Raw genomic sequence first — 23,721 nt, 5'->3', positions numbered from 1 at the left:
AATGGTCTTACAGACATATTATTTTTAAATAATACCTACTAAATAGCACAAAGAAGAACCATATGGCCAACCCAGTCAAAGCGTCGCATCATCACCTCTTTTAGAAGCAAACGAAGCACCTCCTTCCTAGTTTAAGCTAAACCGTTCTACTTTGTGCCACGATGAGCTAGGAATGTTTCTTTAACTGCCTCATTCGGTGCCTTGCAAATGTCTGGTTCTGCCCAAAGGCAGTTCTTCTCTTTCAGCAATACTCTTTGTGGAGCTCTAGAAGAAGCAAGTGTGACAGCTCAGCATATCTGCTTGCAAATAACACACACAGACTGCACGTGGTCTGTTGGGGCACACCAGCAGGCAGAGGGTGGCCGTTGCCTCCACTCCTGTCCTCTGCACGTGTTGAGCGCGTCTGGGGAGCGCCCCATTCACTGCTCGTGTCACTGCGCAGTTACTCGTCTAATCTGCGCTGCTTTTCAAAAAGCACAGCTTTTAAAATCGCAGTGATTAGCATTAGTTATTATTAATAAGAAAGATTAATGCTAAGCACGTGGATGATTCATAGCAGACTTGCTTTGCTCCCTAGCTCACGGAGGACGTACACGTGAATTCCCGCTCCCGGGAACCTCCGGAGCAGAGGCTGGAGGTCGCTGGCACCACAGAGCCGCCTGCTCCTTCACGTGAGGGTGTAAGGTAAGAGCTCCCACCAGCGCAGCACTCACTGCCACAATCGCTGCACAACCCTCAAACACGCTGCACCAGGGCAGTGCCAGCGGCGCCTGCCTAAAGGGGAAATGCAGCACAATATAAGGATTTAAAACACCTTTCCTACCATGACTCATCTCAGTTTCAGACCACTAAAGACTCAATATTTTCCTCCAAATTTTAAAGCAAAGTAGCTAGAATCTCTATCATGCCATGGTGTAAGAAAGAGCTTCTCTGGTGTCTAATATACCAACTTCCTAAATTTCAGAATGCCTTTAAACATCTATAGACTTTTGTCAGCTGTAACAAATTGTAACGATACTCCTAAAACCAGTTAACAGCTGGACACAAACAAAAGCAGAAATGGGCACTTGCTTCTGCTTGGGGAGCGAGAGCAGCGAGGAACCAGGATCAAGGCTATTTTGCCAATGAGCAGGGCCCTGGAGCACCCTGGGCTCCCTCTTCCTGGAAATTATGTCAGCCTGGCACCCGTCCACCGCCTACCTGGAAAGCCGTCTCCCTGGGCTGGCAAATGTTCCCGTCCAGCCCTAACTGCTGGTTGGGCTTTGCAGACACCTAATCAAAGCCTGGCCTTGGAGAACATGCACCCTGCAACGAATGCAAGTTTCTTCACGCAGACCTGAATGCTGCAAAGTGATGAGGGCAGTTGTGCTCTTTTACAGGGACTCTGCAGACTGCAACGAAGATCACGGTGCTTGTTCTGTATTGGTGGCAATGGCACCAGCTCCTGATATTACTTATTTCCTTCCTAAAGGCCGGACAGACTGGCAGTAGCTCTAACGCCTCCCCTTGTAAGTCACGAGCCAAAGCAGGGTGGATGATCTTCCTTTGCTCTTATTTCATTTCTTGTTACTAAACATTAGCCCGAGCTCAGCATCTGGATGAATTGTTGGTTTTGATTTCCTCTCTGCTGCAGGTCAAAGATTATGTCACTGAGAGTATATTTATTCTGGTAATTAAAGTCAGATGGTTCCTCTTTTATTTCCTTTGCCCCTCCTTTAAAGAAGAACTATAAATCCTTAGTTTTGAAAAAAAAGAAGAAGAAGAAACAGCAAACCTGACCACGTGCAAGTGCCTGCAGCTTGCAGGGTTCTCCCTCTGTGCGAGGCTGGTGCTGGGGGCCGCCCCACGTGGTGAGCTGCTTTGTGGCCGAATTACCAAGCGGTGAAGCAGGGGAGTTTGAGAAAGGGGAAGGGGCAGCAGAGCCGGCCCTGCGCCGCCCATCTCCTCCCGCCGCTGGGCACGCGGATGCAGGCAGCGGGAGCACTCGCACCGGTCCCTGCTCCGCCCCGAAGGCTCCCAGTCCTCATGGACAAGCAGGGATTACAGCTGCTCTTCCGGGCAGGGCAATAACCGAGCACCAGCCCTTCAGGCAGCGCCGTCGCCCCCGGCCCTTCTGCTCTGCACCAGAAAGGGACCGAGGCCAAACCCACTCACTCTTTCCAGATGTTCCGGCACAGGAGGGATGGGTCCGGCTCCTCCGCGTTAAATTACCCTGCTGAAAATGTCAGGCTCTTCTCCTTGTTTCTTTCTGCCCATTATAAAGGTCCTTTTAGCACCAAAAGAAGAGGAATGTCCGTAAAGAGGGGCTCACTGGGTCCCAGACACTGTCCTCCCAGTCCCGGAGCGGGGACCAGGAATGCCGCTTACTTGATGGGAGTTAAGCTTCTTCACACAAAAAGCTTCATGACTGGTTAAATAAACACCTACCTCCTAAAAACTTCTGATCTGCTTTTCCTTTTTTTTTTTTTTTTATCTGACATATTCCCCATCCATGGAAAAAAAAAGTACACACATTTGAAAACAGAAAGCTTGTTGTTTGCTGAGACACAAACCGAGGAGGCTTCGGCAGCTGATTTCCCCAAACTTTTCCCTCCCTGCCAGGGATGGCCCATCCTTGGCCAACCTCCCCGCACACAAAGACAGCTCTGTGGCCAACGGGCAGGGCCCCGGAGGGGAGCCAGCGGGCGAGCCTGGCAGCACGGCACACTTCTGCATTAACTCCGCACGCACATTATCAAGTGCAGCCAAACCCAGAGGTCTTCACTGGCATCCAGCTCCCCACGAGCTTCAGAACAAACCGCGCAGCTTTCTGCACCAAAGCTACAGCACTATTTCTATCGTAATAAAAAAGATGAGACAGCACAGCTAATGATTAAGGCTCTGTGGCCTAGTTATAAACCTAGAAACACTGCTCATAATAGGATAGAGAGTACCTTGTTTCAGAGCAAATTCAGCTATTCTCTTTTCACAGAATCACACAGAATCCCAGACTGGTTGAGGTTGGCAGGGACCTCTAGGGATCATCCCGTGCAGCCCCCTGCTCCAGCAGGGACACCCAGAGCCCGGGGCACCCGCTCACATCCAGGCGGGTTGGGGAGATCTGCAGAGCAGGAGCCTCCGCAGCCTCCCTGGGCAGCCTGGGCCAGGGCTCGCGCACCCTCACACCAAAGCAGCTCTTCCTCACATGCAGATGGAGCTGCCTACGTTTCAACTCATACCCGTATTTCTATTTACACCCACTTTCGCCAATCCCGCTCTACAGAAGCAAACTACCCCTTGAAGCCACAAGCGCACGTTTTGGAGGCCGGGGCCCCCAGGAGGCTCCGCGGCTCCCGCCGGGCACGGCGGCGCTCCCGGGACTTACGAGACGTTCCGGCTCGAGGCCCCATCGGCAGAGCACAAAGGGAGGCCGCTCCAGAGGCAGCTGGGTGCACAGCAGCTCTGGCGGCGTTTGAGCTGGAGCCGGCTGGGCACACACACCAGGCTGACAGGCGTGAGGGCGGATGGGAGCGGAGGCGACAGGAGCAGAGCGGTGCAAAGCGGGGAAAGGAGGATGCACAATGAAATGGGGGCAACAAAAGATAAGGAAGAAAAGGGACACATGAAAAAGGAGGAAGGATGGAAGGAAGGGAAGAGAAAAAATGTGAGAGACATGTAATGTATACCTACATGTAATGTATACCTGTATACCCGACTTCTGCATTCCTGGCATGAGCAAGCACAGTGCTGCCTCCCAAAGACACAGAACAGGGCCAAGCATCCTCCTTTGACCACGAGACTCTACCACTCTACTACTTCATAATCATTGAAGATCAAAGAAAGCCAAAAGCCAAAGCCGCCAAGTCTTGGAAATATTGAGAAAACAATAATGCTCATCTGATTTTGCTGCAGTCCACCACCTATTTCTCTTGGCCAGATCTGCATGTCTGCCTCCTCCTGTCCACTTCTTCCCTGATGTGCCTGAGTTAAATGGTCTGGATATCAGATCCGTTACAACTACATTAGGCTGCAGATGGATTGCATCTGTTTATTGATATTCCTTGAACATGAACTAAAAGCCAACGCTAGCACTGACTGACAAACCCAAACTAAACCTCCCTGAGAAGGTGTAGCATAAAACGGCAAGTTGCTGTATCGGCAGCCTAAAGATGGTGCTTAGTATGTTTTAGAATCATGAGGAAGTATCCAAGGAATGTGAAGGCCTAGGGAAGAGTTGACCCCGTTCAATCTTGGGAAGTGATCCTGCCTGTTTGATAAACTAAAAAAAGAAAAAAACTTCCAGTATTTGGAAAGAGAGTGCACAGCAAAGCCTGGGCCGAGGCTGTAGCTGACAGCAGGTTTGAAGCATGAAGTGGTCTTTTTCAAAACGCAGTTCCTGCTCCCAGCAGCGTGGAAGAGCTCTGCTTGGATGGAGCCCAGGCCGGAGCTGCAGCCTGGCCGCCTTCGTGGAAACCGTGAGCCGCTCCTTGGAGCAGAGCGACCGCTGCTCCCGCACACGCCACCCTCCCGCGGGAGGACACGGGCTGTGCACCCCTACATCCCTTCGCCTTGGGAAAGAGGGGTGATATTATCCTTTTTATACCCTCTACCACTGCGTAACCTTGCCCTGTGTTACTAACTTCGCACTCCTTTCCCCCTCAAAGTTGTCAATAAAACGACATGATTTCCATACGTGTAAAGAGTAGACTGTGCAAAGAGGGAAGGTGAAAAAAACACAGTCGGAAACCCATCCTGCTTCTCCTCATCCTTGCTGCGTGCAGGAGACCTGGAGCCGCAGGGAAAGGCCTTACCGCAAAGTGGAGTGTCGGCCGGAGCGCGAGATGTTGTTGCCCACTGGCGAGGGTAAATTGCTCCCTCTGTGCAAGTCCTCGATGGACCGGCTCCAAGGCTTGGACTTGTCCACGGAGTTTTCCACATTGTTCTCCAAACTTTCAAAGTCAAAACTGAAAGGAAGCACAAGTTCCAAAGCAGGGTTACGCAGGGGGATGTTCATGGGACTTTCCTGCCCGCTCAACATCTGCAGGTTTGGACTGCAAGAAGAAAGGAGAGAGCAATGCAGCCCCCTTCCCTCCAGCTGCAGCCCCGTGCTGCTCCGGGACCTTTGGCAGCAGGCACAAACGCAGCACAAAAGCAGAGAGTTTCAGGAGATTAAAACAGCTATCTGCATATTACTCCACTTCTGTGTAAAATAAACCCGGTGGCCAATTCGCTACCTTGGAGGAAGGAGGAGAATGCTTCAAGCTGCCTCCCTTTTATTTTAATAAATCAACACATTGTGCGAGTACTAACTCATCCGCCTCTGTCAATATGGTTACAGGGGCTTGCTGGCTCGAGCTACTCTCCAAGCATATGTAAAATATTACGGTAATCGTTCAAGATTTTCTTTGATTTCTGACTTGTTGTACTGCTATTTCAAGCAAAAATTGCTGTTCCCCTTACAATTTTTGAGGTTATTACTCATGTTTACCACGTTAGAGACAGAAAACCCCAGCAAGCTAACTTGCATACACTCATGTAATTTTAGGAAGAAAGTCTTCACACAAACACATCTTTCTGCTGTGAATAGTTTTTTCCAGTCTTAGCAACATTTCTTAAACATATAATTTTCATTAATTTTATAACAGCCCCACCAAAAATCTTGTTTCTGTGCAATGATATATACACATCTGACTGCATCTTTCCTAAAAATAAAATACCAGCTCTACTCAGCTCAAGTTTCCAACTGCAACAGCATCTTTAACCTATCACTTCACTTCTTTTCATACAGTTTTATGTTGTGACCCAGTAGTTTTGGATTAAATTTACCCTCTTCTCTGGTTCTCTTCTAAGGGACATGCATAACAGTGCACCCAGCAACTGGTGCACCTTCTCGGCAAGGAAAGCCGAGCGTCCGACCTTGTCTCTTGCTCCCCAGTCTAGACGGACAGGCGTTTGCTTTGCCTTGCAAGCCCGAGGAGCACGAGCCCTGGCTCACTTACGTGACTGCATACTGTGCAAATGACAGATATTCCACCAGAACATCCAGGCCCTTGTTTTCTTCATTCAAGAACTCCCTGACCCATCTGTTGGAAAAAAACATGAGACATCAGAGAAAAACCGCGAGCCACCAGAGCCCTGCTGGGTTTGTGCTGCTCCTGGGACTCTACCAGCAGCCTGGAGCCCCTTCCCTTGCAGGACAGGGGCACTGGGTAAAATGCAAAATACTCTGCCATTCACAAAAGCTTTCCAAGGTTTGGAAAACTTAAAATACTTGGTTAGAGTTGAGCATCAGTGCAAGCTGTGCGGCGAGCAGGCGCCTGGGCGGAGGTGCAGGATGTCCCCCGGACAGGGCATGTTCCCGAGGGACGCGCAGGGAGTCGGGCAGGGAGCTGTGGCTCCAGGGCCACCCGCTCTGCCCTCCCTGCCTTGCAGCCACAGATCTTCTACAGTCAGCAGAGTGCAAATTCATTACCTGTGAGTTATTCCAGCCCTCGGGCTTTAAATCTTTTGCTATTTATGTACTAAAATAAACGACCTGGCATTTTTATAGCGTTTATTTTGAAACATGCCTCTCATCCCAGTGAGCAAAACAAACACACGCGGGCCTTGCGAGCCACTCTTCTCCATGCGGTGCGGCCCAGCAGTGCTGTGCGTGCCCACAAGCCGCGGCGCTCCTGCATCCAGGAGCATCCCAGGGAGCGCCGCGCTCCGGAGGGAACCCTGCATGCTCGGCAAGTGGGAAAAACAGAGCGGGAGCGGAGGGGTGCTGGGAGCAGCTCCTTGCTGCCGCTCGCCCTGCTCCGGGAGCATTTCGAGGTGCCTCAAACGCATCCGCGCGGCGCTCGGGGAGCAGGGAGGCGATGTCGTGTTGGCATCCGTGTCCTCGGGGTGTTCTGAGCAGAGCAGGGTGCAGGGTGCAGGACACGGGTGCGCGTGCCGGGGAGGCCACCGCCACCGTCTCACCAGGCGCCCAAGGGCCCGCTCAGCTCCCCGCTGCGACACGACGGCTCCGGCAGCACCAAAGGCTCCACACCTGGATCCAGTCCTGCAGCGTGTGCATGGATCTGTTCTTCCCCAAGCTGTCTTTTGGGGAAGCGCAGGCAAGGACGCGTGCAGGAAAGCCCAGACGATGCATGGGGTCTTCCTGATCTCTTCCAGCCTCGCCATGAGTGCTTGGGATGATTAATATCCACTGTTATTCACCGCTTACTAGGTAGCAACTTGCAGGGTGCACCTGAGAAACCCATGCTGAGCGTGGTGTGGGGACATGGAGCTGGTCCCCACGCAGGGCCAATTCCTCTGGGAAGCACAGAAGTGTGCAGGAGCACACAGAAATTTCCTAAGCAGCAGCGAGGCACACAGCGGCAGTGAGGAAGAATACTGCTGCTGTATTCAGCCTCTAAAATGCCTCTATTACCTTGAAATAGGAACAGCTTCCTGTAAAAATGCTGCATTATAGCTGGACACACACTACGATCACGAAACAGAACGTTACAGAAGCCTTTGCAGCTGACAGGCTAACCCTGAACCATCATCTCTGGAGCTTCTTGTTCTCCTACTATTTGAGAGATTATTTTCTCGTTCACAACAGTAAAATACAGGTAATATTACTTATGGCCAGGCCGCATCATGTTAAAGCACTAGCACAGCATGTTTTCATACGTACATATTTATAGCAGCAATTCTTTTATCATTCTAGACCCAACAGTTCTCCCCGCTCTTCTGCCTTCCCTGAAGGAGGCAGAAATTCCCTGCGGGAGACGTGGGCTGCCCTAACATGGAAGGATGAAAGCTGAGGTCTCTATAGATGCCCAGCCGAGCCCTCCAGGCCTTAATGATCCATCCAGCTGGATCACTACTTACCGTGCAAAGCAAAAAGCTCTCAGAGCAATCCAGCAGGAGATGCAAAAAGACCAGGGGTCATCAAGAGTCCTTACCCGATGTGATTTGTTCTTAAGGAAATTTCCAGTTCTCGAAGCACTTGAGTCGATTCTTGGACTCGTCTTCTGAATTTCTGTAATTCAGCAAGCAGACAAAAATAACATTAAGACTCGGGTGATGCTATTGAAAATGTCAAACCGTGCAGACTGAGTAAATAAAACGTTAAGGTAAATTGAGAACCACTCTAAATCCTGAGGAATGCAACAGCAATAGTCAGACGGTCAACAAAAGCACACTCAGAAAAACAACTTCTGTTCCAAGATACATTTGGAGTTTCCAGCATTAAGAAAATTAAAAGCCTGTGCATAAACATACACTTCTTTACAAAACAAGCTTCAGCATCAACCTCTTTGTAGAGAATTACAGCACTGAGAGCAGACTCCCTGCTCTGTCCTACAATTTTGCTTTTGTGACTTCACACTCACAACAAAAGACTTTCCAGAATTTCTGTATCGTTGCCAGCTTTGTGGCCGCAAGTCAACACTGCAATAACCAAGCGCTACCATCCGCATGCTTTAATGGCCTGTAAATGCTAAATCACTTCTGCATAATTGGAAGCTAAGAGGAGGCCACGAAGGATGAAAGAAGTAGAACACTGGGTTGCAACAGGGTCTAGGAAAGATTTGTAAGGAAGATGGTGTTTCCCGATGACTCCATACAGCAGGAGGAAGAGCCAGCTGGCACAACACCCCTATGAAAGGGTGGGAGAGCCCCACATCACTCTATGGTCCAAGGAGGTCCCGGATGGCAGCAGACCCCAAACGTGCTCCGGGGAAGCAGAGCGCCCCGCGCTCGCCGCCGAGCAGCTCCCAGCAGGACCGGCCCGGGAAGAGGGATCCCTCCTCTCTGAGCTGCTCCCAGCTGCACAAACACCAGCATCTTCTCTCCCATATAATGCCCTCTGCGCTCGCAAACGGACCAGAGCGGCCCCATCCCGGCACAGCCGGGCTCTCTCCGATTCAGCTGAATCCATGTGGATATGATATTCTGGAGCAGCAGCTTTGGTAAACTGCTGTTTGTGCACAAGCTCAGTGAGAGCAGCCGTGGACAGACATCACCCTGGTGGAATTCTTCTCGGAACTGCTGTATTTTATAGCTCCATCATTTGCATTAATTCAGTGGATTTATGGAGTTGCAGATGATAAGGAAGTGTGGGATTTGCCCATCACTTGCCTTGTTTTCGCAAGGATTTTGCCGTGCTGTTTAGGAGCACTGGCTTCCTGCCCTCCTCGAGGTAAGGCCAGAACTGCAGTGCAGAAAGCCGTTTGCAGACCGAAGCAGACACCTCATGGTAAAAACCCAGTAGGCACAAGGCACTAATAATTTCTCTTTGAAGCAGCTACCTTAGCTGAGGCCAGACACACAATTTCGCTGGATCTCTGTTCATTAACTCAGAGCACAAAAACACGACGTGTCGTGCCCGGAGTGTCTGCACAACACAGCTCCCAGCAACAGGAAACCCTCCTCTTCAGAAGGAAAGGCAAAACCGTGCTGCAGGAGCAGGGTGACAGGAACAGGCGGCACGTTCCCGGGGCTCGCGGGCACCGCCGCATCCCGGCTCTGAGCCCGCTCCCTGCAGCCAACGCACAAAGCAATGACGCAGCTCTGTGACTTCCTGCTCTGTAGAAGCCACCAAACTGCCAATTTGTTAAAATGTGTGATTTTGACAGTTTAGCTTTCCTGTTTTGAGAACTCAGATCGGATGGAAAGTCGCTGCTTGGCACGGAGGAGCCCTTCAGGTGCCGGTGACAACCCTGGGCACACATTCCATTCCACAGCCCCTTTGGAGCGACCGTCCCGGCCACCGCGGGGATCCTCACTGGAAACGCGGACACACCACAGCCACAGGGACCATTCTGCAAGGCGAGCCCTCCCTGCAAGGCCCAGCCGCGTCCAGGAGCCATTTGTGGCTCTTCCCGATCCGCAGGCTGCGGAAAGGCTGCGGGCGGTGCAGGATGCCACAGAAGACAGGAACTGGGTGCAGTTATTTTTAGGCTCCTTTAGCTTTGTCATTTGCCATGGGCACCTTGCAGCAGTGCACGGACAAGAAAGGCTTCAATGTGTGCCCACAGAGTGGGCACGGAGCAAAGCCAACCCGGAGCGCACTCCAGGCACCCTTCGGCAGGGCAGCACAAAGGCCCCTGTTCAGCACTTATGGAAGCTCTAAGCAGCTATGGGCAAATTTAAAGAACGGTTCCTGCTGGAGCTCCCAACAAGAGGAGCCCTGCCAGAAGCCCCGACTGGTGCCTCCAAGACACAAGCTAAGGGAGGGCAGGCCTCGCTCCCCTGCCCTCCGTTCCCGTCTCTTCAAGGCTCTCGGAGCTGTCGGTGCTGCAATGAGCTGCCATGGCAAGCAGTTGATCACCAAAGGTGTCCAACACCAGGCACCCGGCCACCTCCGGAGCGCTCGCCGGCACCCCAAGGCCATCACCAGGGCAGGGGCAGCAGCCACGGCAGCCTCGGTGCCACCTCGAGGGCAAGAGGCACCCGTGCACGGAGAAGCAGCACGTGCCGGAGCGTTTCACGCGTCCCCGGCAGGTCACTCTAGACAGAGTGGTGTTCAGGAGCACGGGGAGGCCCCGCGAGGCAGCTGAAATGCAGCCTACATCTTTACTTCGTGACCCTGCAAACCCTGACGCGACTGCGAGTGAGCGGGTGCATTTGCGCCTAGACCAGACCTCCGTGCCAGTCTGTTAGACTAGTTACTGAACCCGAAGCTATTAAAACCATTTGTTCCATTTGTGAGCTGCTCCTTTTCTTCGCTGCATCTGCCCTCCTTGCTCACTGAGCTGCAAGCACTTTCCAACCTCTCCCTGCTTCCCGCGGCGTTCCTGCCTCTCGGAGCCTCCCCGGAGCCTGTGGCAGGGCTGCGGGCTCAGGAGCAGGCGGCACAGCTCCGCTCACCTTCCTCGTCACCGCGGGGTCCAGGTAGCCCTTTAACTTCTGGATATAGGTATGTGGCGGGTTCTTCACTTGAAATCTTTCCTGCAAAGAACGTAAGAAAAAATGTCAGATATTTTGGAACACCTTCTGCATTTACTTACATGTATGCACTTGCATATGTGCATACACACCTATATTTACACAGTACACAAGAATAAGATAAATTAATATGTATATACTTACACATATATAATCTGCAAATAGGTATTATACACACAAATGAAACATATCTATGTATCTTTTAATTTTATGAGATGTTGCATACTTATAGAGGATGCATAAAGATGTATTTTACATATTCAGTTAAAACTCTAAAGTTTAGTTGCACATATAAAACCTGAAATAACAGGGTTCCTGTTAGTTACGAGCACTGATAGAAGAGCGACATGTTACAAGAGTGAATGTGTGTCTATGTCTGATGGAAAGATAACACCACAAAAGATGAGGTATTTTATTATCATTTGGGACAAGCCTAAAAACACTGAATACACTGAAAGGAGTGTCTCCTCTTATGGAAAAAAAATGGCTTTTTTACTGTTCAGTGAATGCTGGAGCCTGCAAGCAGTATTTGAACCCTACAATATTGAACTGGATGATAGGACCAAATGGCTGCTACAAACGAGTGTGTGCCCTTCCCTGGGCACCAGGACTGCCTGATGCAGGGAATTATCCCGTATTCCTTCCCGGGAAGAGAGCAAGGCAGGAGATTCATGTGTTCCAGCACCCGCTGCAAAGCCCGGCTTCCTGCAGGAGGAGGGAGAGGAGCCCGGCCTCGCAGCACGCTCAGCCTGCAGCCAGAGGCTCCCCTTTAATTCCCAGCCTAACTGCCCCATCACGCAGTGCTGCCGTGTCCCCGGGACTGGTGTCACTGGCACATGACACCGCCAGGCTTGTTTAGTCTACGTAAATATGCATTAAATACATGTGGACCAGCTACAACATGTGCAAACCCTGTGTGAGCAGTCAGCCTGGGCGCGAGGCGCTCGCCGAGCCCCCGCTTAGCTCCTGCCCCTGCACGGGGAGCGTGCTGACAACCGAGGCCAGATGCCCCACAGACCAGCTGAAACACTGCTGGGCTTTTCTCTAAAAAAGCAGAGAAAGGAACACGCCAATGCAGGGCAGTGACTCAGGGCGACGTGAGCGCAGCTGCAGGGCTCTGCCGGCCCCGTGGACGCGGGCTGGGAGAATCCTCAGGGATGCAGCGACACTTGGGGAAGGGTGTTAATGTACAGACTTCCCTAAGCATCTGAAATCAGCTCCTTCGGCTACTTCTAATATTACTTCCACCTTGCCTAGCAGCTTCCCTATCTGCTCCCCTACTGACCTGGCCTAGTGCAAAGGAATTCTCATCTCAGCTGGAGACTCAGGCCTCCCTGAAGGTTTTCCAATGACTAATCCAAAGTCACCGGGAAACTGTGGCTTCCAGAGGGGCACTGAGCAAATCTCTAATCCCGGGCTCAGGATCAGCCACGCTCGGGATCTAGCAAGGGGAGTGAGTGATAAACACAGTCTGGGGGGTCTGCATTTGGGCACTGCTTGGCTTCTGCTTGCTCCTGAACCAGTCGCATAGCCAGTCTGAAATGTCTTCTATAAAACTGCTGCAAAACACCCATTATTCTAAGAGGAATATGCTGTGTCCGGACCTGTTAAGAGCATTAGCAAAAGTCCTGTTACTATTTGCATCTTGGAGGAATTTGAAGCTATTCTGCCCCTTCCCTCAGGGAAAGATCTCATAGCAATTATCTCCTGACGTTACCGCTTTGTGTTTTATAGCTGACATTTGAAACCTCCGTTTCTTAGGTCAGGATGCAATTTTGACTACATTATCTCAAAGTTGTTCCATAATGAATAGTAGATTACTGCCCAGTTACCAGAAGGTACCATCTACACACCAAATATTGTTCCTGTTACTATCTCGCTGCTCTTGGTAAAAAATTTAATTCATCATGAGAGGAAAGACAAAAAAAAAAGAACTAAAAATCTGCCCTGTAGTCCCCCAGAACACAAAATCTACCCTCCGTACAGAATGTTGCTGGTGCAGAGTCCTGCTCAGACTTACATTCCCCTAGGAGCTGCAGACTCAACCTTACAGTGGACAGAAAAAAAAACATACTTCACATGCATTAACTCGTTTTAGAAGCTCTTCACACTGCCAGGGGCACAAAAAACAAATGAAAACTTGGCTTTTGCTGTAAATGAGAATCGTTGCAGGCCAGGAAAGCGTTTGCTGGAGGTATGCGAGCCTGAGAGACCACAACCACTTTGCTCCACCACAAGGGCTTGCTTTGCGCTCTGGGGATATTACAACATTTGAACACCGACCTCTTTCCCCGCAAACAACTTAAGGTGCAAGTGTTTGCACTGTGCAATTGCGTAACCATGTCCAAATATTGCCATTTACAAAGTAGCTGGGCACAAAACCAGCCAGCTTTGCAAGGAAAGCGAGGGCCAGCTGTACAGCCCGACTGAGGGATCAGCAATTCCGACAGCGCCGAGCCTGGCGCGTGACAAAATCCCACGTTAGCTTTAATATTTAGTCCTCTTCTTGGGAGTTCTCTAATGCTGCCGCAGCTCCGCTGTGTTTAGTCTAATCCTCTAGAGGAGTTACTTTATTCTTTGGGAAATATTTCTCTTACTTCATAATCAGGCATCATCAGTTAGAATGACATGAGCTTTTCCTAGCTGCCAGTTTTCGTATCTGTGAGCTTCCAAACGAAACGCTCAACGGCAGTCAGCAAATTCAGCAGTCTACGACGCAGGTATTACATGTTCTCATTTGCTTTCTCAGAAGCTGGCTGTAGTTATGTATTGCACAATAATCTCTGCAGGTAGTTCATTCCCAAAAGGGAAACCACTGCCTGTGACTGTAAGGATAAGTGCAAATAAGTGCCCATGAAGCTGAGCAGTATTACTTTGGGCAGTTTTGTCCACATTATGATATTCTGGCTTTGCATCTCCAAGCATCGCCCATGTGCCCACCCACTTGCTGGGTCTCAGCTGCCCACCAAGGGGGAAATCAGTGCAAAGGAACCCCTTTGCACTTTCCCTTTTCCAGGAGGAGGCCCGTGGATGCTGTTGCCATTGCCAAGGCCACCACGGAGCCCTATTTCCATGCAGCTTGCTTTCCCTTGCCACTGTAAATAACAGGCTAAACATCACTGCTTTTTCCTGGTTTTTCCTCCTCTTCACTTCTCCCGATTCATAATTGTTCACCAGGCAAAACCTGCTTTCCAAAGGTAAGTGTACACGGCACGGGCTTTAATTCCACTTCCCCCGGGAGGCTGGGCATTTTCGCCCCGCGCACCTCAACATTCCCACTCGGCTCCCCCAGTTTCGCTGAGCGGCAGGCGCGTCCGCGTGGCACCATCCTCACAACTCGCTCACTATCAATCAGCTCCTCTTCCCGCGGGCCCCGAGCGGCCTTGTTAGGACATGACAAAGGTAACAAATCCTGATGGAATCTCCCTGATCCGCGCGCTGTGCGTGACTCACATGGGCACCAACACTGCAAGCCCGAAATGGGAAAAGCTCAGGCTGGAGATGAGCTTCCTCCTTGCCAGCCACCTAGCGAGTAGATTAGGTTAATTTTGAAGAAGAAAAGGTTCTTTCCTACTTTCAAGCATTCATGAACACAGCTCTGTAGGGTCCCTCTGGGCTGCAGACGTTATCCTTCCCTAGGCTATTTTGAATGCTCTTTTTTTTCGACAGCATAATCTCAAACCTGCAGATTTCTGTGCTCGGACTCGCTCTTGCGCCAAGCAAGCACAGCAAGCCCAAGCCCCCTTCCCTCAGGGAATTCCGCCCACCGAAGTCCCGGCAAACACCCTGCCTGAGCGCCGCGCGTGCTCGGCATGACCCATAGCGCGGACACAAGGCCCACGGCGTTTGGGTGTAAATCTCACGACTTCCCGGCAACCCTCCCCTTCTCCGAGCTTGTTACCACCCCCCCACATCCTCACCCGTCCCAAGCAGAGGGTCTGTCTGTGTCCCTGCCACCCTTTGCCATTAGAGGGCATGGAAGAACTTCCCAAGAGGGTCCCACCCCTGTCCTCCACCTCTCTGTCCCCTTCAGGGAAGCCCCCGGCCCACCACACACAACCCCCCGGGAGGCAGGGACCTGCCTCAAAGGGGACCTTGTCCTGTGGGCAGCGCTGCCATTGGAGATGTCACTGCCACCTCCACGGCGTGGCTCATTCCCAGCGCTCACCTGCCGGCTGAGCTGCCACGCGGCCCCGTCCTCGCTCCCATCTCCCGTGGGACGAGCGTTTCTCCAAAGGGAGTCTCCAAGAAGGCTCCTCGGGGCCCTTTCCTCCAATCAACTCCGAAGCCGCTGGCTGGGCAGGGGCAGAGCTGGCCCCTAAGCTGCTCACCGCACGTCCTCCAAGGTGGGCAGGGATGAGGGCCACATGGCGCCCTGGGACCTACATCATCATCATCACCATCATCAACTTCATCATCACCGTCAGCAGCAGCAGGGCTGCTCTGGCTCCTCCTGCCTGCCATAGGTTTGCTCCTTGCTCGCTAAACCAGAGGTCGGGAACAGCTTTGACAGGGGCAGCAGCAAGGCTGAGAAGGCTCAAGAAGGTTACAGCCCTCACCGGGGAGTCCTCCAACCCAGGCCAGCAATCCCCCAGGCAGAACGTGCATAATCCCACCCAAGCAAGATACAAAATTATTATTATTACATTAAGCATGAGATCAGTAGCTCCTGACTTTTGTCAACCCTAGGTCTATAAATCAGGAGTTCCTTTTGTGGACAAACCCTCTGACGCCCTAATTACTGCCCCTAGCACCCACAGGCTATTGCCCCAGCAACAAATTCTCAAATTAGTTCAGACAAATGAGCAGGGACTTTGTCACAAGTAATTCTGAAAATACCATTTAAGAGCAATGTCTTTACTTGGACCCTTTTCTTTTTCAGACACAAGCTGCAACTGAGCCCAGGACTATGCAGAGAAAGAGTTAATGTCTTCCAGCTATTTCATTCATTTACATCCTCTGTCCTTCAACAAGCAAAAACAAACTGATGAAAAATGGTGTAATGGGTGATTCCAACACAAAGCTGCCGTTCAAATTCTGCTTCCTCATTAAAATATCCCTTCTGCACAAAATTTATTCCTGGGAATATTTTTAGCCGCGTGCCACAATGATGTGGACAGATATAAATATTTCACAGGCCATATGCCGCGTTACGGCGCTCCTCCGCACACCTGCTCCGGGCTGCTCTAATCGAGGGGCTGGACGGCGCCGCGGGGCGGGAGCTTGGGGTGGGTAATGGACACCTTGGCTCTTGGTCCCCAAACGTGTCCCCAAACAGCTCCCCGGTGCCGGCATCCCCGCCGGGCTGGATCCTGCAGCGCGGCGCCGCCGCGTCCCCACTCTCGCAGCGCTGGGACTCGTCCTCGCCCCGCACGCGCAGCAGCTCTGCAGAGAGGTGGCTCCTGCAGGCTGCAGGTCTCCTTGCCCACGTGCCCGTGCCCTGCGCGCGTCCGCGCGTGCGTGCGCTCCACCAACAGCCCCCAGAAGCAAACCACTCGCAGCACCTTACGCGCTTCGCTCAGGATCGCTTCTGAAACCTTAAATAGTGCAGTGCTTTAAGACCTGTGCACAGGAAATTCCTGGAAAGAAGTAGGTAATTCTGTGTTCAAGTTTACTTTAAGGCAATTGGATTTCATCACAGGCTCAACTCCTGTAATGGATAAACAGGAAAAGTCCCACAAACCTATTTATTATGATGTTCCTGACCTCATAGCATGACTGCACCTTCTGCCAAACTCCCATCCCGGTCCCTCTGTGTTTACATTCCAAAGGAACATCCTTCCCTTCCAGTCCCGGATCAGTTATTTTCCTCAGCAATGACTTTGGAAGTTTTTGCTAAACTCGATTTTGGGGTTGGCTCCCAAACACACTTGTGCACACTTTGCCTCCTCCGAACGCCGTCGCTTCTGTGCGTTTGCCACGGCAGAGGCAGTGTGCTGCTATGAGCTCTGCAAGGCCTCTGCTCCCCGGCACAGCTTGTACACAGAACACGTCTCAGCCTGTGGTGCTGCATAAGGTTCTCCTCCAGCCTCTGGAGATGAGGAGGCAGTTTGGGCTACACGACTATTCATGCTGCACTGAAGGGGACAGCTAATGCCAGGGGGGATAACAGCTGGTGATGTTGGGAAAGCCAAATCCGATCAGGACAGACCAAGCTCGGAACACTTGGTCACTCTGCCCAGGTGCACTATGCCACAAAAAATAAGCAGTGTTCATCACTGGGGGAAAATGAAGGGCGAGAATGAAATCCCATGGGAAGGAAATATCACCTTATGGTGGAAACGGGCGGCGGAGCTACGGGCCTCCGCGAGGTGCTCCCGATACGGGAGCAGGAGGCCACGGAAGCGGGTGCCTGAAGCCAGCGCAGCGCTGGCCGTGCTGCAGGAGGGCCCGGCCGCCCTTACCTGGTCGCAGATGAGCTCCCACTTCTTCTCGTTGTCGTACTGCCGCAGCAGCCGGGCCTTGTCGGGCGGCAGGTTCATGGCGTTCTGCGGAGAGAGGGAGAGCAAACGTGAGGGAGCGCAGCGGGCTCCAGCTCGGGGCACGAGCCAGCCCAGGCGACAGGCTGCGGGCGGGCGAGCTGTTTTATTGAGTATGTTTATTCTACTGATAGGGCAATTCTGAAAAATTCCCTCAAACACCATCCCTGGCCCTGCAAGACCCAGTGAATCACAGAGCGGCAGTGGGCAAGGCTGAGCCTGGCATCAACCAGCACGGAGCTGCACGGAGGAGGAAGAGGAGGAGGAGGAAGAAGTGACACTGCTTCTCCTCAGGGGGAAGGACGGGGCCTGCCATTCTGCACCGCAGAATTCACCTGCACATGGGCCGTCTCAGAAGCCTAGCTTTCTTAAAACAAGATCTTGAAATGCCATTTTATTTTATATAAACAGCCCCACACGCTCCAGTTTCAGAATGCCAGCCCACACAAGCCTATGGGGACCGCGCGCTGCCGCAGCCGGGAGCGGTGCCCGCCGCGATGCCGTGCCCGGGAGCAGCCGCCTGGAGCCGAGGCTGACGGGCTGCAGTGCAGAGCGGAGCTCGAGGGAAAGGCAGCAGCGGGACCATGCCCATCCCTTGGGATCTCCTCCAGTGTCCATCCCGTGGGGTCTCCTCCAATGCCCATCCCGTGCGGCGGCGAGCGTCCTGCATCCGTCCCTACCCAGCCCTCCTTCCCCCTTGGGAAAGGCATCGGCCACATCCCGCAGGCGCCCCCCGAGCATCCCCGCTCCCCCCGCTCCTGCTGGGATCGCCTGGACGCTCACTCCCCATCAGATACCAGATGCCCTTCTTGCAGCGGGGCCGTGCCGTCATGCCGACTGCATTTACAGGCCGCGATCGTATCTGCCCTCGATCGCTCCTGCAGCCGCTCCCGTCCCCCTTATCAGCTCGTCACTCCGCATACCGCTCGAGTGTACTCTGGGGTATTTTTCCCGGGGCTTTTCCAGGCACCGCTCCTTATCTCCGAGGACACAAACACGCTGCAAGGTACCAGTGCAGGAGAGGAGCACGAGCGGCCCCGGCTCCCGCGGCCGCCCCTTCCCGAGGGACCTTCCCTGGTTTCAAACCTGGTTTCAAAGCGCAGCGAGAGCCCTCACCACAGAGCGCCGTCTGCTAGGGCCGGTTTCCAGGCATATTTTGGCTCCAAAAACACATAACTTCTCTTTTCCCCGCAAATTCCAAAGTTATTCATGTCTACTGCTGTGTGCCAAATAATATAGGTAAGGTTTCCATTTCTTCTGCTCTGGATCGCCATTATAAAGATACAATTTATATTAATCACAGTAGCAGATGGAAAACTGGGGGAAATACTAGCAGACTTGTAAAATGCTTAAGAGTTAAAAATAAAACTAAAAGTGCATCAAGGAAATATACATTTTTTAACCTATGAAACCATGCTGAGCTACATCCCAATTGGCAGGGAGCACAGCGGCTCCGAGACGCGCGCCAGAGGCCTCGGGAAGCGCGCTGCACAGCGAGGCTTGGGATGCGCGCCGTGCCCGCCCGGCACGCACACCTCGCCCTGCCTTCCCGGGTGATTCCATCCTGCTTTCCCGGGTGATTCCATCCTGCTTTCCCAGGTGATTCCGTCCTGCTCTCCCCGCTGATTTCGCACTCCTTGCTCCAGCCGTCTCTCCGTGGCGCTCGGAGCAATTCCCTGCCTGCCCTTCCCAGGAGAGGTGGCATCTCCTGTGCATCCTCCAGCTCCGGGATTGCTCCCTGTGAACGCTGGGCTTCTTTCCCACCTTTTACACCTCAAATCTCCATAGAAAATCATTTTCTCAGACCCAATTTTTAAAGGACAAAATTCTGACAAGACCGGCATTGTCTCCATGTCCGTTTTGGGCCTGGAGCTGCTGCCCTTTTTCCTCCGCCTCCGGCTGCACAAGGCCACCCACTTGTCACCAGAGAGGTGTCCAGCGCTGGTTCCCCGTCCTTAACACCAGCATTAGAACTGATTGATTAGAACCGATTAGAACAGCTGAAGAACTATTTAACTATTTAATATTTGGTTTAAAAAGAAGAGAGAACCCTCATTACATGCACGCTACTTTCCTCAAACACCCCTGGCACTCGTGGCCATCCTGCCTCAGATAGGCAGAAATACAAAACAATTTATAAAGTTTCAGCAAAGTGCTAAATCCTGAAGCACATCTAAAAATCGCTGCCATTTCCCAAAGAGCGCGCCTGCTACACAGATGCACGATGACAACACATTATTAGACATTTTTAACTGCCGTGCGCCCGAGGTGACCTAAACGCACGGGCGCCTTCCCCGGCTTGCCAGCACCGCGGCGTTTGCACCGGGGTCGTTCGTGCCAGGCTGTCTCGCTGAGGCCAGCGCAAGGAGCAGCACCGGTTCCTGCAGGATGCCCTGGAAGCAGGGCCGGGCAAGCTGCAGACCCGTGTTTTGTGGAAAGGAGCGGGGCAGATTCCCGGGAAGAGAGAAGGCCCCGTGGTGCTGCCCCTGCTCGCTGCTCCGGCGGTGTCACTAGTGGTGACATTCCCAGGCGCGGAGCACGAAGCTGGCGGGATCCACCGGGATTCACCCACTGGAGCGAGAGCTGCCGTCCTGCGCTGCAGTTCCTGGAATCTGGTTCCTTCCCTGGTGCAGAGGGGATGCCCACATCCCCAGGCATTGCTGCGGCCTGTCCCGAGGGGAATTGCACCCCCGAGCCTGGATACGGGAGCAGTAATTCCTTTGGGAGACAGCAGGAAAATGCATCGCAGGAAAAGCGTCCAGTGCCTCTTACGGAGATATCAGCAGCACACAGACCTTGCAGAAAGGGGGGTCCTGGGGAGCAGGCACGGCAGCCTGGACCGCTTGGAAGCCCAGACCGAGGAGGACGGGAGACCCTGGGTATCCCCTCCACTGGAAAGGGTGGCGTTTATTAACTAAAATTAACTACAGCATCCTCGTGCTGCCGCAGCTGATGCCTATATTCCCGAGACCTGACTCCCAGACAGGAGTTCTCTCCGCCCGGCTCATTCCCGATTTGCAGGATTAGCCCTGGAGACAGGAAGGAACCTCTGCAGCTTTTGGCTTCATGCTAATTCTGCAGAGAAAGACCGGGGCTTTGATGCATTTAAAACAAATATTCCTGGCCCCTGTGAACTAGGCAGGTTCGCACACAGACATGGGGGTCCCGTTCACCCCTCCAGCCACCGCAGACCCCGAGGACCCCCGTCCTCCCCAGTCATTCCCTGCTCCGGGCTCATTCCCAGCCCATCACTTCACCGCCTTGGTGAGGGGCCTTCCTAGCAGTCAAATCCATGAGCGTTACCTCCACATCCCCATTTTCCTCCCTGGTGTTTCCACAACAACGTGCAAAATTCTTATTTTTCCTCTGCGTTACAGTTGGGATATTTTTAAGGCGCAGGCTTGATTATTTTAAGTCGTTATTAATATCTAGAGAGTTCTAACAAAGTAAATGCGAAATTAGTTCATAAGTCAAGTCCATACCTCCCAACTTTGTAAAACTGAAAAGTAACAGGCCTCTTTCCTGGCTAGCGAAAGCCTGAGAACAAAATACAGACTCTTTAGTGGATCCAGGTTTATTTTTTGGCATGGCAAGGTGCCTGCGTCTCCCCAGAAACTTGTATCAGAGAGCGACCAAATTCCAAAAATAATAAAAAGGGAATGGAAAGCAGCACAACAAGCGCCTCAGATCTGCTCATGGATATTCATCGATGTAGCCACCCTGTCACTCTTTGCTGGAAGCCACGCAGAGCTTCCCGCATTCGGGAATGTTCCTTGGCATTCCCTGGGTCGCATCGGAGGGGAAAGACCCCGATTTGCAGTGCCGCACGGCGGCAGCCCCGCATGGAGCTCGGAGCCAACCCGCTCCTTGTGCCTGGGGCCAAATCCGAGGAGATAAACACGGAGCCGGCTCCCTCTCACCCGCGCCTGGCTCTTCCCTTCGGCCACTGCTGCTCATGGAGAGGAGAGGAAAAGTCCACAGCAGCTCCCAGAGCCGCCTGCCCAAACACCCGGCACACTTCGGCACGGCATTAAAAGTTAATCCCAGCACCTGGCCACTACAATAAGCCTCGAAATTCTTGCAGGATATTAAAATTTAACTTTCTGCAATTTTCCGCACTACTTAGCTTTTCAGCCCCGCTTCGGTGTGTTTATTTAGAAAGGCTGGAGGCAAGCGCAGCAACTGCAAAGCCTGTTGACTTCATGCAAAACCCAGGCGAGGCTACAATTAAACGTATTTATTGTTCCAACCCACCTTCCCCCTTCTCCTTTTTGCAACCGGTCTTGATCCAGGGCGCGGGCGGCCGCGGCTCCCGGGAAGCTCCCCTTGCTCCGGGCGCGCTCGGAGCAGAGGACAAAATCCAAACAGCAACAAGACCCACGCACACGCCTGACAGCCCCACAAGCCCGACGGGCCCCGATTCCACACGAGCACAGGAAAAGCTCTCCCTGTGAGTGTGCTCAAGCACCGGAGCAGCCTCTACACCCTGAGTTTCCATCGCGGGGCTGCCCAGCCCTGCACGTGGCTCTCACAGGAGCTGACGCTCGTGTGCCGAGTCCTGCCGAGTCCAAACCGGGTCACACTCTGCCCTTCCCTGTCTTCTCACACTGCATTGCAAAGGAGCAAAGAGCAGGAAGGATGCAGCAAACTGTCACATCCCTGCCCCAAAGGGCACGAGGCGAGCTAGGTGCGCTGCTCTACTGGGAAATTAGTCATGAAACTCAACCATACAGGAATTTTAGTCACAAAATTTGGCACAAAATTAATGCAAATAAGAATCATACTGCAAGTTCTCAGAGAACCATGCTGGCCCATGCATGGATGCAGGGGGAACACAGCACCTGCCTTACTGCACATTTCTTAAGCTTGGAACAAACTGGTGTGCATGCAGATTGTTCCTACCAACAAATCATCCACAGAAAAGTCACACATCATTGCGCTACCCGTGCACCCGTCATTGCACTACACGCGTCAGAGATGGAGTCTGCAGACAAGTTGCTAAAACACCTTTTTGACAATGACTCGGAGCAGAGATCCGCCTTTGAGCCAGTCTCCCGTTGCGAAAGCACTTAATGAAATGCAAACACCTACTGCATAAGCGACACATTGATATTCATTACACACCGCAGCCGTCGCTCGCTCTTAATCATTAGTCGGAATGTAAAATAAACCCCGCTTAGGTGCGGTGCTCACAGGACACGGCACAGCCCTCGGGATGGCCCGAGCTCGGGCCGGTCTTGGTGAGCAGAGGGGATGCAGCAGCTCGACACCCAGCCAGGCAGCACAAACACCTCTAGAAATCGCCGATTATTCCTCTCCCTTTTCCGCTCTCAAGAAACCGTGGATTATTCCATGGACTATTCACTCCCTTCTCTGCTCTCACGCACTTGGCGCGCACCGAAAGCAGTTTATTCCAGCGGGGGTTATATGTAAAGAGACATAAACAAGGACAGGCTCCCGCGTGCCCAGCTTGCACCCGCAGTGAGTTTTTACAGAGAAGCTGTAAACTCTGGTTTAGGTTGGGAATATTTAGAGGTCTAACCACTGCCGGCTGCAACCGAGAGGAGAGGAATGTGGGGGTGACTTGTCAAAGCAAGTCACAGATGGGACCTTGCGGGCACGGCGAGAAACCCTTCGCTTGCGGCACGGCTCTGTCCTGTGCGCTGCTCTCCCAACCTGGCATTTTGTCTGCACGGGTTGACTGTGGGAGTCGGTGGGACACAACACGGACACACACGGCAGCGCTCGAGTGCTAGATATCGCGGTCTGCAGCCCCAATCCTGCTGCCGGGACACATGAAACACGTGAAAGCATGTGAAAACATGTTAAAACACATGAAAATACGTGAAATCTGGATGTCTACATGGTGCAAGAGCCCACATCCTACCTCGAAACATGGGCACCTTAACTAACAGCTCCTGCAGCGCAGAAAGCGAGCCCGGATTGTGGCCCAAGGCACAGGAGAGGCAGCGGCTCCTCACTTAAGCCAAGGACCTAAGGAAGGCATCAGCCTCCCCTCTTCCCCTGCCCGTGCCCCGTGGCCCCAGCGCCAGCCTCGCACTGCCCTCCGGGCGCCAGCAGTGCCAGGGCTGTGGCTGCCGCCCGCTCCTGCCCCTGCAGCCCCTGCCCTCCTCCCAGGACATCCCATTCCTCTTCCCGCCGGCAATCTGCAAACAAAGATTTGGCCCAGGAGGCAGCCCTGGAAGCGACATGGGAACATGGAAACTTTCTCGAGCTTGCAGCCAGGGAATAAAACTCCCTCTTAAAGAAAGTCCCACGTAGGGAAGCACAAGCCAACTTAGCAGCTCTGTAATTTTGTTATTCTTTACCCGCTTCTACT

The 23,721-nt window shown here is 52.7% G+C and overlaps 1 protein-coding gene across 3 annotated transcripts in view; it reads right to left on the bottom strand.

Moving 5' to 3' along the window:
• The window catches only part of FMNL2 (formin like 2), an 86,278-nt gene that overhangs the window by 30,473 nt on the left and 32,084 nt on the right, over positions 1-23,721 (bottom strand). For all 3 annotated transcript variants that reach the window (XM_026038175.1, XM_026038177.1, XM_026038176.1), the window contains exons 2-6: positions 17,307-17,390; positions 10,825-10,905; positions 7,917-7,993; positions 5,979-6,062; positions 4,791-4,943 (exon numbers count right to left, since the gene is read on the bottom strand). In XM_026038175.1, the coding sequence (XP_025893960.1) occupies positions 4,791-4,943; positions 5,979-6,062; positions 7,917-7,993; positions 10,825-10,905; positions 17,307-17,390 (479 nt within the window). The remainder of the gene's footprint in view (positions 1-4,790; positions 4,944-5,978; positions 6,063-7,916; positions 7,994-10,824; positions 10,906-17,306; positions 17,391-23,721) is intronic.

The sequence above is a fragment of the Nothoprocta perdicaria genome, unplaced genomic scaffold, assembly GCF_003342845.1.
Source record: "Nothoprocta perdicaria isolate Ctin4 unplaced genomic scaffold, notPer1 scaffold_203, whole genome shotgun sequence".
NCBI classification, from domain to species: Eukaryota; Metazoa; Chordata; class Aves; order Tinamiformes; family Tinamidae; genus Nothoprocta; species Nothoprocta perdicaria.
This window is presented reverse-complemented; position numbering and strand designations above follow the sequence as displayed.